Source organism: Calonectris borealis, chromosome 2 (assembly GCF_964195595.1).
Source record: "Calonectris borealis chromosome 2, bCalBor7.hap1.2, whole genome shotgun sequence".
NCBI lineage: Eukaryota > Metazoa > Chordata > Aves > Procellariiformes > Procellariidae > Calonectris > Calonectris borealis.
Window position 1 is genome coordinate 79948823 of NC_134313.1, and position 17302 is coordinate 79966124.

Consider the following 17302-nt stretch of genomic DNA (forward strand, 5'->3'; position numbering starts at 1 on the left):
TACTCCTTTCTGTGTTGGTAGTAGTTGGTATGCATAGTTTTGAAAATTTTTATCTTTAATATTGGGACACAGCTGTCATTTCATGGAGGCATGTTGGAAGTCACAGAGATGTGTTAAAAAAGAGAGGACGCATAGAATGCTGCTGCTGGTTTTACTATAGGTGAGTTAGCTCCTGACTGGGAACTTGAGCCTGGCATTGGCGTTCATCCATCTCATTCTTCCTCTGTGCTCCTTCATGTTTATGGAGATAAGTCTTTAATCACATAACCTAACAATCCCCCACTTGAAAGTAAAATCTCTCCTTGCACAGCACTTCACATCAATCTGTTTTACATCCTAAGAGGGCCGCACAACTGAAGCAGAAGACTTATTGCTGCTGCAAGGTGCCTTTTAAGGGGCTTGTAGGTCTACATGGATCTGTTCTGCTGAGTCTTATGATCCCACACCTCAGAAAGGGTAGCTGCAGCTTCAAGGTATGCCCATGTACTGCCAGCTGGACCTGTGAGAATTACTCTTCTTTTGCCTTGCAGTTGGTGTCTTAACGGTGCTGCTGAGTTGTGCCTTTAGTTCTGCAGGGTGGGGTGGGGCTCTTTGTTGTTTCAGTCTATGGGTAAATCAGTTCCCATGGTGAGATTCCCTGCATCATTGAGGGCAACACAAGTTGTCCCTTAAGTATGAGATGTAAAATGGACCCCTGTTCTTGGAATTGGCGAGTAACTCACTTGGTAATGAGGTCAGTTTACATGATAGGCCATGTTGTAACATATCATATGGGATGTCCAGGGCCAGCTGATCCCCATCCTTGTCCCCCACTCCAGTAACTAACCTCTGCTGGGAGGGGTCACCGGTTAGATTTGGTGCAGAGCCAATATGAGTTACAGCCTGATCGCTGCACTGGGGATGTGCATCCATCACATCCGTCTGCAGGGCTGGTCTGGCTGTTATCCAGCCCCACTGTGTTGAACTCCCTCCCTGCACCCCCCCCCTCTTGGGGAACCCCCATTGTCCTTGTTCCTCTGGGACAGATGCCCTCCAAACACACTTGCTTCTTCCCCCCTCCCAAAAAAAAAAAAAAGAAAAAAGAAAAACAACGTCCCAGGGTCCCAGTTTTGTAACAATCTCCCTTTGGACCAAGGCTGGTCCTGAGCACCCTCAAGCTCAAGGCAGTGTCACCCCGTCCAGGGCCCAACAACCGTGCACAGGCAAGCAGCAAGAGATTGAATGGGGTGGGGGAATTTCACAGGTATGCTACTTCTACTGTTTACACTATTTACAGATTTTACAGAATCAAGCACATTTACAAAGGAAGCAAATAAAAGGGAAGAGTATAGCAAAGGAAGAGGTAACGGAGGGCCAAAAGCATCAGATCTTCATAGGAAGGTGGGCTTGAAATGTTGTCCTTCCTGAAGGCTAGTAGGTTTTTCTGTGCAAATCAGAGCCCTGCTACCTGGCTGCATAAGATTTGAATTTCTCTCTGTAAGTTAAAGACAGTGTCAATAGCATGTTCAAAGTGAAGGCCTCCTTGAGTAGGCACAGAGACATATTCTCTCCTTCCTGCCTACAGTAGTTCCCTTTCTTCTGCTATACTGATACTGCAGGAAGGACGTAAAGCTGCTCTAACAGGGCACTTTGAGTTCATCAGTGTCAGAGCACTTTCCATGTAGAACAGAGCCTGTATAGCCAAGTGAACACAGCCTAGCCCCTTGATTGTTCTTGTATACCAAAAAAACTGTCCTTCCAAGGCAAAGTTGGTAAAATAATTGAGTGAAACTTGCAATATCAGTGCTCTCATCCTATGTGTAAATAATCCATGTTATTGCATCTCTGGCTGCCTAATGTAGCACTAATCGGGGAAAAAAAGGTGAAATTATGCATTATTTATGCAACATTTTACCATATCTTGTATGTAAAATGGCATGCCTGTTTGTGAATCTTAATGAATGATAATGGAAAGAAAGTTCATAGCACTGGATTGCAGCACAGAGAATCAAAGTTTTTGGTTCTGCTCTTGAGTATTCTGAGTGACCTGGAGCAAATAATTCTGCCTTTTTTTACACTTGCCTTGGGTACTTGGCCAGGACCTAGCAAGTTGCTGCTGAACCACTGATCTCCAATCATGGCTTGTAAACTGACTTCCATCCACTGCAGTTATGAAGTTAAATGGTTTAGGATCAAACCCAAGTTCATTTCTTTGGAGCTGTGCCGGTGAGCAGAGACTCATTTAGTTACTATAACTTAATTACTTGTTGTTGCCAATCTGTACCAAAGAATTCAGCTTTGTAATGCAGCTTTGCAATTCCTAGCAATGTTCCAGAGTTTCTTTCCTTTTGAGATGGTTGTCTCTTAACTGCATTCACATTTCTGAGGAATTTGTAATAGTTACTACAAACTATTATGGTTGTGGGTTTACTGAATGAAGAGACCTGAAAAACCTGGGAGAAAAGTATGAACAGCAGGCTATGCCTCTGCTGCATCTCCAAGATTTACTGGGAATTCCACTGAATTTTGGTCACAACCTCTCTTTGTTCAGTCTATGAATTCTTTGATGAAGTAGATGAGATCAATTGAGAGGACAAAACAAAAATTAATTGCAGTCTGGTACAAAGTCTATTGTTCAAATACTGGATTTCTGTAGTTGGTTTTTGTATCGGCATCCTAGGAAGAGGATTAAATTCTTCTTGTAACATGCTTCCTTCCTGCATTATATTTATGCCAATCCTCTTATCTTCTAAAAGTAAATTTTGTTCTTTGTAGCAAGGCTTCAGTCAGGTAATGCTGATACGAAGAGGTAATTTAGCAAGGTACATAGGTATATTCTTGGAGCGAAAAATCTGTAGTAGTAAAGGGCTCTTGAGCATGGAAAAAAGCATAGTAAGAATCAGTAGCTAGATGTCAAAGCCAAGAAACATTGTCAAGAGAAATCCCAACATGCAAGTTGGGTCTATAAGGAAACAATTTGGGACCTGCAGAGCTTATTAATTAAAGGTGTTTTGTCACATAAATGCTCTTATATTGCTTTTGGGGTTAACGTAGAATAGCTGCTTTAGCATGACAAGGCATGAGGCTGATAAGCCTGGCTGTACCCTTGCTGACTCCATGAAGGGATGGATGAAATGTCAGTGTACCTCCTTCCCAGAAATGGAACTTGTAGAGAGTACAGGAGGGATTATTTGCTTGTACAGAAACCCCTTGGATCTGCTGGGCCTCCGGAGCTCCAGCTTGGCACTGGCTGCATACACCTTTGGTTAGATCATTAGAAAACTTCAGCGTGTTCCGATTTTCAGGAGTGCTTACTGATGGAGGGGAAAAGATGTGGATGTTCCTTTTCCTGGTAAGCATTCCTCTGAATTTCTTCAAGGTGGAAAGTGGCAACAAAGCCTTGAGTGGTTTAGCAATGAAATTTATTTGAACACTCATGTATTATACCCCTCTTTTTGTTTCCTGCTTTCCTGATAAGTTTTGACTTTTCATTGGAAAATTGTCATTGATACTTCATTGGAAAACTGTCTTGCTGTTTAGTTTATAATTTCCACTAACCAACTGGGGCTCAAACATAAAGAATTGAATGCAGTTTAGCTCTCTTGTATTTCTTGAAGGAACAAGCACTCTGTGATATCATTTTTGGATGTTAATAGATGCATGTTTTGTTTTTTTTTTTTTTTTTCTCCCACTGAACTAGGAGCAGCTCATCCACAACACATCCCTGAAAGAAGCACTCTGAAATTCATTCTAACCTGGTGTCTGGAAATAAGAGCAATTCCCAAAAAGGTGTTTATGTGTTTGCTCTTTTAAAGAGAAATCCTTAGTAATTCTATGCTGTATGGGCTCTTACAGATCTATCCTTGCTTCATGTGTAGTTATCATGTTTCTTGGTGAATAAGGATTGTCAGTTTGTATGCTGCTGTTTGTACTTTATTCTGAGAAATTTCACCTCTGGTACTTTATCTGAGATACTGAAATCTCTATTCCCGTTCTGCAGTATGTTGATTCATAACTACTCTGGAAGTAAACAGAAAAGTATTAGATATTTGGTGGCAGATAACTGGGAAGCTGACTGAACCTGGCCCCATAGGTATTTTAGAGAAATCATTCTTTCTAATCAGAGGGAGCCATATCTGTCAAGTTTTGTCTCTGAAAATAGCATGTTGCTCTATGCAAACATACCATAATGTCTTTTAAATTATTTTAAAGCTTTCTGTAGCATTTCAGTAACCTGGCAGAATTCAAAGAAAGATTTTTGCTTGTATAGTATTTGTTCTCACAACGTGTGGATATTATTTTCCTTTCATTCTGTGCCTGCAAAAAACTGGAAGCTTGCAACTGGAAATGCATGCGTATTTCTGGTATTGTCAAAACACATTTTAAAGATAACTTTGTATGAAGGATGAAGCTAAACAGTTGTGTTGGTTGGGTCTCTGAGGGAAATCAGTTTATGGAAGGACCTTTTCACTCAATTTAGTGGATTTTGCAGCAGAAGAGAAGAGAATCTTCCAATTGTTTCAGCCTTTTCAAAACTGCATTTAACAATTTTGAAAATTTGTCTTAACAATAAGAGTAGGCAGAGAGTGCTTATTGGGGAATATCGCCCAAGCTAGTTTTTATAACTTATCTGCTTTATTACCTGTTCAGTGTAGAATGTGCTTTATGTAACTTGTACTCAAAACTGTTGTCTGGAAGCTCAGTGTTTGAGCACACTCAAATTACTTTCCAAGTATTCTTTTGTGTAGAATATGTCATCTGATTGCACGTGGTGTTTTGGATCACTTTTCTTTTATGCACTGTATCTATTTCCACCTTGCTTTTGGAAAAAACCTTTTAACTATTTACATCTGATTTTTACTTTGTCTTGCTCAATTTAATTTTCCCTTAAGAAAGGCTTGCAGTACCATTATGTAGGCATAAAGTATGGAATAAAACACTACAGTGACATTTACATGACTCATTAAATACCATACTTTATTTACAGTAATACTTCTTCTAAGACTTTTTATTATTCCTTTCCTGGCTTCTGTAACTTAGCAAATGGTGTTTTGTCTTGAATTAGTTTGTGTTATGGAGCTGTTTACTTAACTAAAGTGTAAATACATAAATAAGGAAGCCTTTCATAAATTTGGGATTTTTCAGGGAATGGGTTATGCCTGTTTATTTGCCTCTCTCCCGCTCAGGCTAACTAGGATTTTCTGACCTGCTAGCTTGTCCCACACATTAGAGGAGCAGCCAAAGAAAAAAAAAAAAAAAAGAAAAATGTAAATTTTTCTGTGAAAGGTGAAAGTGTGCATTGGGAAATAAATTGTATTATCCATTAACCTGTCAGGTGACTGCTTCCTGTCCCCAGGCATCCCAAGTTTTTCCCAGGTTTGTGACCATTTTTCCAAATGGACAAGTTTTTTTACTCTTCACTCTTATTTTTTTCCCCGCAGGCATTTTTGCGAGCTCTTGTAGAATGTACCAGTGATGCGGGAGAAAAACGGAGGCTTCAAGAGCTTTGCAGCAGACAAGGAGCCTCTGATTACACACGCTTTATTAGAGATTCTAATGTTTGCTTGCTGGATTTACTTCAAGCTTTTCCAAGCTGCAAGCCTTCACTGAACCTGTTAATTGGTAAGTGACTGATTTAGATTTAATTAGATTTGGTTTCTGAAAATGCACGAGACTAAATGTTCAGTTTCCTGAGAAAGGGGAATAACTGTTCGGTTAACTGCTTCAGAAATACTATAGTATCCTTTGTGATCAAACTAAAACTATTGTTGGGGAACAAAGCTCTTCTCCAGTTTGTAGTCTTTAGCCTTCATTCTGTAAACACTTAGGTATATACTTTTGCTTCAGCTGACATTGGATTGCTCCTGTGCATAAAAAATAAACATAAGGTGTTTGCAGGATTAGGGTCTTTAAGAAGCAGTTCATCAACTGCTTACAATTTAAAAAAGACATGTTTTTACAACTACTGATTTCCCTGCCTATGTGTTCTTTTCTTGCACTTTTACCTGTTAAAACGGAAAGCTTTTCCCAGTATATTTGTAATTATGTAATGTCCAACACACTCACTGGGTTCCTTATATAAAACACTGAAGGAATGAGACTCCACCATCTCAAATTCATCTGAAAATATGGGCAGTTATTTTCCAGATTAAAAACCAGAATTTCTTAATAAGTTTCATTATATGAAAGAAAAAAATTACTTTTTATGTTCTTGCAATCATCTTCTCCATGCCTACCCCAAATCTTTTCTTCTTAGTACACTGTGGGGATTTAAAAAAATAAATACAAGCTCTGCGCCACTTTATACAAATACATGAATTCCCACCGTGAAAGCAAAAACGCTTAGCTTTTCAAAGGTGGTATGGAACATGCTGTAGCAACTGAACTGAATAAAAGGAACTTTTGAAAGTTTTTTAAATGTGTTCCCCCATGGAAGTAATGTGCTGAATGGGCTTAGTGTCTTCTTTAAGTGATTTCACTGAACTAGCCTTTCTTAACTCTGACTTGCAACTATCGTATGTAGCAGAGCATCTTTAAAATATGTCAGGGTATCCATGTACTGGTTGGAACATCTGCAGAAGGGTGGTACATGTGGAAAAACAGCTAAAAAGCAGTTAAACTGTATGTTACCTTGTTACTCCACTGTATGTTTTCTGGCATTTGCTATGCCCAATTTTTCTGGTATTGCTCACTTATTGTCACCATTCCCCATCACATTGTTCACTTAGCGATATGTCTGTCTCTTTTTAATATGCCCTTCTCCTCAGCCGAGGAGTCTGCATGCAAGTTAAGGCACCTGTGCGTTTGACCTTTTCTGTATATGGATATACATACGTAGATATAAATGTGTGTTTGTGTGATATATATATATAGGGGGTTTCTCATCGAAAAAATGCCCAGTAAACTCCTGTCTCTGTTGGTTTTTTAGCTGTGATTTCGAAAATTTGCATAGGTACTCATAGTGGTTTGAAATTGAACTGGCACATCTGCTTCTAGGACATTATACGTAGGAAACTTTCAATCAAGCAATTCGTATTCTGAGAGCTTTTGAGCTCTTAGATGAAAGGTGGGGAAAATTAAATTTCAAGCTTCACCTTGCCCGCTAGCTGCTTGCATCTCTCTGTGCACCTTACAGTTGTTTTTAATTGACCAAGAACCCCATGAATTAACTGTTGTGGCCTCATTTTATACGATCTCTAACAGATATTCCACAAAGTCTAAAAAACATTCAAAATAGAGTTCAAGTCTTAATAGCTTATTTCTGAACCACAAACACTGAATGTTAATAGAGAAAAATTACAGTTAAATTATAATATGCTTGTAATCTGTTGTCGTGTAAACACTCATATTTCATTTTCCTTGGGGTGAATCAAATAATAAGTGACGCCTTTTTTTTTTCTTCTTTTTTTTTTTTAATTTTTCAGAACATCTTCCTAAATTACAAGCCAGATCCTATTCAGTGTCAAGGTAATGAAATATTCAAATTGTATCTCCTTGGTAATTTTTCTCAAGTGTGTGTGTGTACATTATAATCTAAAGAAGAAAGAGAGGAATGAGGGATAAAACCTGAGGAAGAAGTGATTGTGTCCCTCTTGCAAAAAACCACAGGGTTTGACCATTTCAAACAACATTGTTTTAAGTGTCCGGCAAGACTTGAGAACTTAGTAGAGTTCTCAAGAACAAGCTCACACATGTGAATCTGGTAGGAATTTGGATTCCCTTCTGTAGGCACTGGCCTCCGAGTCCAATCTTAAGACGTTTTCTAACTGTATATAAATATCACAGCTAAACACTGAGAACCTTGATTCAATTGAGATGGTTTGGGCTGCAAATGGACCCGCTGTAAGATTGTACAGCTATCTCTTAGGTTTTGGGGGGTTTTTTTATACTTTTGTCTTTGCAGTTCAAACTTATATCAGCCAGGAAAACTGTGGTTTGTATTTAATATTGTGGAGTTCCCTGCCTGTCCCACTAGACGAGTCTCACGGAAAGGAGTATGTACAGGGTGGCTTGCTGAGTTAGTTGCACCTCTACTGCACCCAAATAAAAACACTCTGGGTACAAAAGGAGGAAGCTCCTCAACTATAAAGGTATGAATATCAGATCTAAACTCCTTAACTGTTAAATTTATGCATGTTTGAAACAACTGCAGGTGTCTTTGTTCACTGCTCTGATGCAATGCGGGTGTTTTGGCAATATATGCCTTCATTTTGCAGTTCTACCCTACTTGTAAGTTCACCCTTCCCTCTGTAACTTGTCTAGAACTTCATTGCTAAGTTGCTAAATTTACATTTTACTTTATCTATGGAGACCTGAGTTGTGAAACTTCCCATTGCTGAAAGGTCAGAGTTGTTTTCCACCTCGCTGTAGTCCTAAGCGAGTCTTGGAGGATGTTTTTGTGGACTAAAATACCACTGTGCAATTAAATGGTTATGAGTGTTAGTGTTGTAAGAGAGAGGCACTTGGTCACTTCCAGGAAAGGGTGGCAGATAATAGGGGAGAAATTGTAAAACTTACTTCTTGTCAGGTCTCACACAGTTTGCAAAGGCCAAGTTGTTGAATATGACACAGGGGACAGTCATCTGTGGTATTTCTGATGTGCATCAAAGACGATTTGGCATGGTGGGTATTATTAGGAGAAGGTTTGGATTTTTTTTTTTGCCTCTTTTCCTTTTGTGGTGGAGAATCTATGTAATTAATCGATCTCAAAGTTATTAGGTGTAAGCTAATTATTAAAAATTTGGAATTCTACTATGTAATTAATATGACAAAAGAACTAGTGCCAGTCTAATCTATATTTGATTAAGAAAAATAGAAACAAGCATAGAATTTGGTTACAAGAAAACTGTGCCAATAATTGAAGGTATTGGTCTGACAAAATGGAAGGAAAGTTATCTTCATTTTTTAAAACTAACTCAAAAGACAAACTGATCAAGATGTGCATCATATATCTTATTCCAGTGTTCACATCTGCTCTTTATTTAAAATATAATTGACTTGCAGTATATTAAAGATCAAACATGAAAAAGAGGTGGAGTTAAAAAGAAAAAAAAAAGGATTATTACAAAATGAGTCTGAATAAAGTTCAGAACTATTTGCATCTGCTGTGCAAGCTAGAATTCAGTATAGATAAATGTGCAGCAATACAAGTAGATTGCAGAAATATGTGGAATACCAATCAAAATAGATGAGTGTGATCTTATGCAAAAATACCTTAGATTAATTAAAATCACTTTACAGTACAAACGTGTTTACCATTTGCAGTATTTTTTAAGGAAATGACCAGTTTGGAATCATTAATAGGGAAAATAGCCTCCTAACTCAACTGTGGTTTGAAGTAGTAAGCGTAACAGAAATACAAATATTGCCCCCCACCAGCAAGAATTATACTATTTTTTTATCATCGTGAAACTAGAAAAATAATCCTGTTTAACATTGTAGTATCTGTAGTGAATTAAACGATAAGAAATGAGTAGTGCTAAACCACTCAGGTTTACAGAACAAAGTTTAAATAACTTTGTCTAGTGCTTCACTCCTTCCCTAAACTTGAACGTGAATTCGCATCCTTTCATAATTAATATGCAAAATAAATTGATGTTTGCTTATGGTTTTAATGAATGAAGCTCTGCTATAGCTGCTGCTGAGTCTTGAATAATCTTTTAAAGAATTAAAAATAGTCATTTCTCATTTTCTATACATTATGTTAGCCATGCCTCAGAGAACAGTTGTGGCGCTCCTATGAAAATTATGTTTAGACTTCCTTTCAGACACAGATCTGAAGATCAGAATTAGAGTTTATCAGTAGAATGATATAAAGCCATTTTCCAAGATCTTTGAGCAGTTATCTGCCTCCCCTCACCCATATGCATTTTTGGAGAACATGTAAAACTTTTATGAAAATTAAGAAAGCAAGCTCAGTATCAGTAGGCTTCAATTTGCTATAAACAAATCCTCACCTCCACTGGAATGTTTTTAGATGTCCACAATGTGAAAAAAGGTTGAGTTGCCTATAATAGCTTTACTTCCCTTTGAGTACCAACACCAAACTTTCCATGAATTCTGTAACAGTATTCCCCAAATTTATGGTGCAGTCATCTTTCATATGCAGAAACTCATGTTTATGTGGTTTTCCCTAGTTTTCCTCCAGATGGATTAATAGGTTTGTAAATATGATGTGGGTTTTTTTCAGAAACTCATGTGAAATTTTATTTTAAATGTCTGTGTGGCATTAAAAATAAACTCTGAAGCTCAAGATTTGGAAGGGTATGTGGACACATATACTATGTAAATATCCTGAATGTTCTAAAAATTTCATGGTATTTTCACTGCTTAAGAATATTCTTCAATTGTATTCTATCTAATTTCATTTTAGATACCTATTTTTGCTCATCCAAACAACACTTTCCACTTACCTGCAGACCCATCTGTCCCGTTCATGATGGTTGGTCCAGGAACAGGAATTTCACCGTTTATTGGTTTCCTCCAACATAGGTATCTACCAAGTTGCTACCTGGAAAGCAGCCTTTTTATGTTGAAGAAAATACAGTCTCAGGTTTTGAGTACAAATGCAGTTAATCTTTTTTTTCTTTTTTTTTTTCCCCTTCTTTTTACTTTTTGTAACAGTGGTATGCTGATTAGAAACAGTCTTACTAGTTTTAAACAGGCAGTGCTTGTGTATTTATTTGTTTTTCAAATGAGTAAAACTTACACTTTCATCTGACTGTCTTTAATATCCATGGTGGATATATGAGGAACTGGGTGAATTGCAGAAACAGTAATAAGAAATTAAGTCCTTTATCTGTGTGTTGCTAGTGGAAGTCCTGTAAGAGGTCGGTAACAGTGTTGATTGGCTTAAGTTTGGTATTCAAAATCCATTTCCTTCAGAAGTGGCATCTATATTAAAAGCTTTGGCATGATGAATGTCAACTTTTCTCCCACATTCTGTTATTTCTGTGTGTTTACACATTTTGATGTTTTAAGATGAGTGGCACCTGAACCCTCAACTGGGCAGTAGTCTTGGGTATTTGAGGGAAGGTAGATCCCTTTTTTTCCCCTCCAACTCCAGCAGCATAATTTTGCAAGGCAAAGAGATGCTTGTTGAAAAAGTGACAGATACTACATCACCAAGAACATGTAAAAACATGATCATTCGGAAGAAACAAAGAACAGAAAGAGTGGAATATTTATGTGGGAATGGTTGCAAGTTTTTACAGGTAACCAACACACATCATTCCTACATGACTCATTAGTTCCAGCAAGATCATGGAGTTTTTTGCATCCTGTAACAATTATTTTTAAACCATTTATTTGAGAGAAAAGTGAAATTTTGACATGATGTTTCTGACTCCATGCTTCTGCTTTAACCAAATCATTATGTACAATCCTTACTCCTTAATTTTAACTCCCAAATATACCTTTATCTCTCAGAAGTATTTTGCATTTTATTTTAAAGGATTCATAGCGTTTCATAAGCATTTGATCAACAATAAATGAAATCTCTCTCTCAAAATGTAACTAGAAAGTTGCAGCTAAAACCTCTCCAAAGTAATACCTTCAGCATTATTTCAAGAAAATGCAATAACTCTTCTGATGATGTGGTAGTAAATAGATTGTTATTCATAAAGTCTAGCAGATTTCTACACCTAAATGGAAAGCACTGCTTTGTGATGAGTTTTCCCAGGTGTTTTTACAGAGTTTCCAATGAAGGATAAAGGGTAGCAATCTCCTTATTCAGCAGTCAGGATTGTTTTGTGAGACATTTGGAAGTGTCAGTCTTGACTATTCCAATATGAAACTGTGGCAAAAAAAAAAAACCTTTGAAGTTGATTGATTTTGAGCTGGGCCAAAAGTGAGTAGTCAAGAAAATCAAAGAAGGAGGGATTGACTGTGATTTACCTTAAGTCGGTTCACATTTCTGCCAATCCAGAGGTTTATTAAAGCACTACTTTAAATGAAAATTAGGTTATAGACGTTTTAGATTCTGCACTTGATAAAACAGGATTAGATTTTTTTTTTTTTTGGTCTGTTTAGGCAAAAGCTCAGAGAGGAACATACAGACTGGGAATTTGGAGAGACATGGCTGTTTTTTGGTTGTCGGCATCAGGATCGAGACTATTTGTTCAAGCAAGTTCACTATTTCGCATTCATTTTGTATTCATGAGGAAATGCTTATCTCTGAGCCATTACTAACAGTTTTTATTGCCTTACAGAGATGAGCTTAGATGTTTTCTTGAAAATGGCACGTTAACTCATCTTAAGGTTTGTTTCTCAAGAGACTCTTCAAGTGCAGAAGTAGCCCCGCCTAAATACGTGCAAGATGTCATTAGGCTTTATGCCAAGGAAGTTGCCAGAGTCCTGCTGAAAGAAAGAGGTTACTTCTATGTATGTGGGTAAGTAGAGTGGAGATGGACTGTCTCAGAAAGAGAACAGAGTTGGCAGAAGTTTGAGGCTTTAGAAAGACTTAGAGCTGTCCGAAAGAAAGGACCAGCATGATGCTGAAAGACTCTTCCTGGAATGCTAGAATTTCATCACTATGTCCATTTTTTCCAATATAGCCTTGAAAGTATAGCTGGTAACCACACAGTTCCACTGGTTGCTTTAAGTCACTTGTTATTTCTTTTTCTTTTTTAGTATTCAATTAAGCTATAGGAGGTTTCATGCTAATAGATTTCTCTTGAGAAAATGAGATATTTGAATACATGTGATGATAAACTGCACAGCTGTGAGATAGCAGCAGTCTTCTGCTGTGTTCCAGGCTTGGGTGGGCCAGAATGCTAAAGCTCTGTAATAGTAATATATTTTACAGTGGGAAGTTTTGTTTGTGGATGCAGGATTTTACCTGGAGGTTTGAGATTTTTAGGAAGTTTGTTGATAAATGGACAAACTGTTTGAATATAGGGCCCAATGTCAATACATTCTCCTGCAGGAATAAATGTCAGCTGTTTGTATTAAAAATAACATTATTAATAAGTGAGGGGTTTGGTGTTTTTTTTTTTTAATATTGGAACCATATGGTGATATAATAATAAAAAATACTTCAGCAGGTCCAATTCTCCCTAAAAGAGAACAATTATTCTGTGACAGTTCAACTAGGTTTCCAAGATTTTTTTCTTATAAATTACAGCATGCTGAAAACTTTGTAATGTTTGATTGAGAGAAACCCTTGTTACTGTCAATGCTCAGCTACATAAAAACTCAGTGAAAATCTTGCCATACAATATACAAGATACATTTTTGTTTGGGATGTTTTTTAATGCCTTTTTTCCAATATTATCCTGCCTCTGAAGCTATTGATAAAATGAAAAATACACTATTATGCATTTTCCTCCTCTACTTTTTTTTGCAGAGATAAAAAGCACATGGCTGATGGTGTAAGTGATGCTGTAGTCGACATTTTAAGCATGGAAATGGAAGCTGACAAATTGGAAGCAATGAAAATCCTGGCCATGCTTCGAGAAGCAAAAAGATATTTGCAAGATGTTTGGAGCTGAATATTTAGTTTTTCCTATGCTTTTGTAACACAAAAGATTTCGTTTCACATATATGCTTTTGACAAAAAGTTATTGTCAAAAGAGCTGTCTGTAGTCACCCAAATCTTAACTTTCTCTATTGACCTTTCAAGCAGGAATATGAAACCTTTTAAACGACAACAAACCAGGCTGCCTTTCAAAGCTTATGTTTTTTTAACAATGTTACATAATGGACTATCTCAGTGCCTTGATTCTCTCATTTTAAGATTGGTTTAATGTAGAAAGTAAAAACTTCTGCACTTGTACAAGTATAATTGTATGTTTACATTACATCATGTATTTTTTCCTATAATGTATAGATAAAGAAGCTACAGAGTAAATATGTTACACACTGATCTTTGTGTCATCAAATACATTACTGACTTGCCAAGATTTATTTGAACACTTCCTAGATACTTCCTGAGACTATTTATATTTTTTCAGCTTGCACAGTGACAGTAACTGCCAAAAGGAATGATTGTTCAGAATGTTGCACAGAAAGGTTACTGCAGAATTTCAGCTCTGAAGTTTTCTTTAAATACTTAGCTTTTTCATTCCATCATTACATCATATCTCAAAGTTTAGCTACACTCCATGCTAATCCTTATTAGATTTTCCTGTATAATTCTTTTGAAATTATTTTCATTCCTGTCTCTAAAATGTTTGTGGTTTAATTTATGAGCAAACTCACCAGTTGGGTTGAATTTGGTTGCTGGAGAAGTATTGCTTAGTAAATATTTTCTCAGATTATTGAACTAATTTTTTTAAGTTGAAGACAGTAAAATATGGTGTTTTGAAAGCAGTTGCCCTTACATATAACAATCCACTGCAAAAATCAAGTTGTTGTAAGCAGGTTGTTGGAAGTATCTGGTCTTGTTTCTAACAAGGGCCGTTTGGAGTGCAAATAGGTGGAAGAGTAAAAGTGTAAGTCATTCATGCTTCTCTTCAGATCCCTCCTCTCTTCCCTCTGCTTTTTCTAACTTCTAAACATCCATGTTGTCTTCTTGGTTCCTTGTCATACTTAGATCTTTAAAGATAAACACAAAGTATGAGAGAATATTTTAGACAAATCATTGTTTATTTCCTGGGGAGAATTCTTGTTTTGTTTTTTCTTATGCATAATCAGAACCATATCACTTATTGCAAGTCTTGTGGTTGTCAAGTGATTATTAGTTAATTGGTAGGTAAATCAAGAAAAAAAAGCGCCAAAAATATGACTATCAGTTAGAATAAAATCATGTGTTTAAAGAAGAAACATTCTGATGAAGTGCCTGGAATTTTGATGTAACCTGTGTAATGATTGTTTAAATATCCTTGGAAGGGATCAACTAAAATTTTGTGCAGAAATTCTTCAGCAGAGCGGTTATATCAATCACTGTCAAGTAATCTCTACAAAAAAAGCTCCATAGGGAGAGATGGCTTACAGTAATTGCAAACAGTGCATTTTTTGATCTTTGGCACATAAGAAGGAAAGAAGTGCTTCTTTTCAAAAAGTACTCCGATTTTAAACTGTAATGGAAATGACTAAGGTGATACAAACATCAACATTTTGCATCAACCAACCATCTTTACATGTTTTTAAAAATTATTAATAAAAGAAAAAGCTACCAGTATTGCAATAGTAAAGATAAACCATTAACTACCTTCTGTTAACTGGAGTTTGTTTGGAAATAGCACTTATTATATCATGTGTGTTCTCAGATAGGATTTATGGTTTTCAGTGCCACTTGGAAGTTCTTGGAGATTACAGAGAAAACAATATTCTTCTGACTGCAAGTTGCAGCTTTTCCCAGATCTCTTAACAGGTATTCATTTTTGTGTTACTTACATATCACAATACAGAAGTTGCGATGACTATTGTAGTAATACTACAGGCAACAGCATAGCACCTTCGGGGATATTAACAGTTGAGTCTCCTTTTCTGATTGGGTGTATTGCATTTGATGGGGTCTGATATCCATGCATTTCCCCTCTCCTGTTCTAAATTCTCTACAAAACTGCAAAAATACTTGGATTATTTGGTAATGTAGTGGTAAGTCCGTAGAGAAGCGCATGAGCTTTATTATGATCTCTTAGAACAACAAAAAATAGTTGCAGCTTACTCTTAAATTTATAACTGCATGGTGCAAAGCCCATGTTCAAGCAAAGCCCAAAGTTCAAGCAAACTAAAATAACCCCAACAAACACCACCATGTGTTACCTGAAGGAAGTATTTTTGCGTTCACATTCAGTGACACTGAACGAGCAGGAAAGGCAAGGAGGAAAGGACTTCTGAGATACAGGAATCATGGAGATGGAGAAGGCTTGCAATAAGGACTGTATGTTTTTCTTAATTAAATTGTGTCTTTGCATAATTGGATAGTACTGATTTGTGACTCCTCCTCCTATGTCTTTTAGAAAAGCACACAGGGATGGATTTTACTATATCTCCTAAAGCTAAGCAGGGGATTTTTTTAACATCTTTTAGTTATCTTTCATTAGAGAAATACCATGTATGTGCTTTTCCTCCTAATTCCAGAATTGGTTACAGAATTCCTTTGTCGTTTAAAAGAAATAGTGAAGGTTGTGTGCTGTTTCTTATATTTGCGAGGCTTACAGTCTTCATGTTGGTGGCAAGGACTGGTTGTTACACTAAACCTCTTGCTCCAGAGAAGCATTAATGGTCAAGCATTCCTTATGGCCTGTTTTCTCATCAGTTTTTGAATGTTACTCTGAGTTGGTGAAATAGGGTTGATGTTATAATTTCTCTTTTAATCTACAGTTTCAAAAGAGGGTTTACTTTTCAAATTACTAAACTCATGCCAATTTTTTTCAGTTTGCTGCTTTTAAATTCAAGCTGACTTTACTGCACCTGGAAGCAGAAGTAGTATTAACATGTTTCTTGCACCTCTGTTTCCTCTTCCTTTCTTCGCTCTTCTCTCCCAACTTTTCAGGAGATCTAGAATATTGGTAGAAATAGGATGAATATACCTTTTTAGCAGTCTCTGAAGATCCTGAGTATATTGAGAAGTTTCTTCTGAAAAATGACAAGGCCAGATGTGAGAAATAGCAAAATCACAGAACATGACTAGTGTGTCAATTTAAGGATTGAACTTAACTACTGAATGGCTCCTTAGGTGTTGAATGGCACAGGGAGGGGGGGTGGGGGAAGGGTTATTGGAAGTAAAAGTCCAAGTTGATTAAGACTCAAAATAAAATAAACTTGTGGAATAAGGCAGGGGCTGTGTGGCAAACCATAGAGTTTGCAGGCAATTTGAAAATATGGAAATAGCTTTTTCCCTCTTTCACCATTCCAAGTTATCAGCAGCCATGATTTGGAGATGAATCTGACAGCGTTTTACCCAAAATTAAATGTTTTGTTCTAAGGAAACTTAGATCACTGAGCTGAAACATTCTCAGAGGTTCTCCAAACATTGGTTTATTTGGTAAAATTGACTTGACCTCTGTAAATACTTGTTCTGCCTGACTTTGTGAGTAGGAAAAGACTTTAAAACAAACAAACAAACAAAAAAAGAAAACACACACACACAAAGAAAAAAACCTTGGCTTTTTACCTCAAAGGAATAGGGCAACATCGGGTTGTGTGCTGTGCTTGTTGAACCTGTATCCTATTTTTGATTGCTCCTGGGGAATGTGTAGCGTATTGCTGTCTGCTTGTTTCCTTTGGAAGTTAAGCCCCAAGGCCACAGTTTTTGGCTTAACTGCATTCCAGCTTTACTTTGGAACTAGAAATGGGGAAAAGAGTATTAGAAGTAAAAAGCTTAAGAGAAAGTGAGTCTAGTAAGTCTTACCAGTAATGTAACTAGGAATCATGC

The 17302-nt window shown here is 36.9% G+C and overlaps 1 protein-coding gene across 7 annotated transcripts in view; it reads left to right on the forward strand.

Annotated features, from left to right (window-relative positions):
* The window catches only part of MTRR (5-methyltetrahydrofolate-homocysteine methyltransferase reductase), a 32095-nt gene extending 18252 nt beyond the window's left edge, over nt 1–13843 (forward strand). For 4 of the 7 annotated variants that reach the window (XM_075142430.1, XM_075142434.1, XM_075142433.1 and 1 more), the window contains 8 exons: nt 3680–3768; nt 5421–5601; nt 7404–7446; nt 7883–8069; nt 10352–10470; nt 12010–12102; nt 12189–12368; nt 13325–13843. In XM_075142430.1, coding sequence (XP_074998531.1) covers nt 3680–3768; nt 5421–5601; nt 7404–7446; nt 7883–8069; nt 10352–10470; nt 12010–12102; nt 12189–12368; nt 13325–13469 — 1037 coding nt within the window. In that variant the 3' untranslated portion in view covers nt 13470–13843. The remainder of the gene's footprint in view (nt 1–3679; nt 3769–5420; nt 5602–7403; nt 7447–7882; nt 8070–10351; nt 10471–12009; nt 12103–12188; nt 12369–13324) is intronic. The other 3 variants (XM_075142432.1, XM_075142431.1, XM_075142436.1) reach the window with 1 other exon arrangement.
* Nucleotides 13844–17302: the final 3459 nt, after the last annotated feature.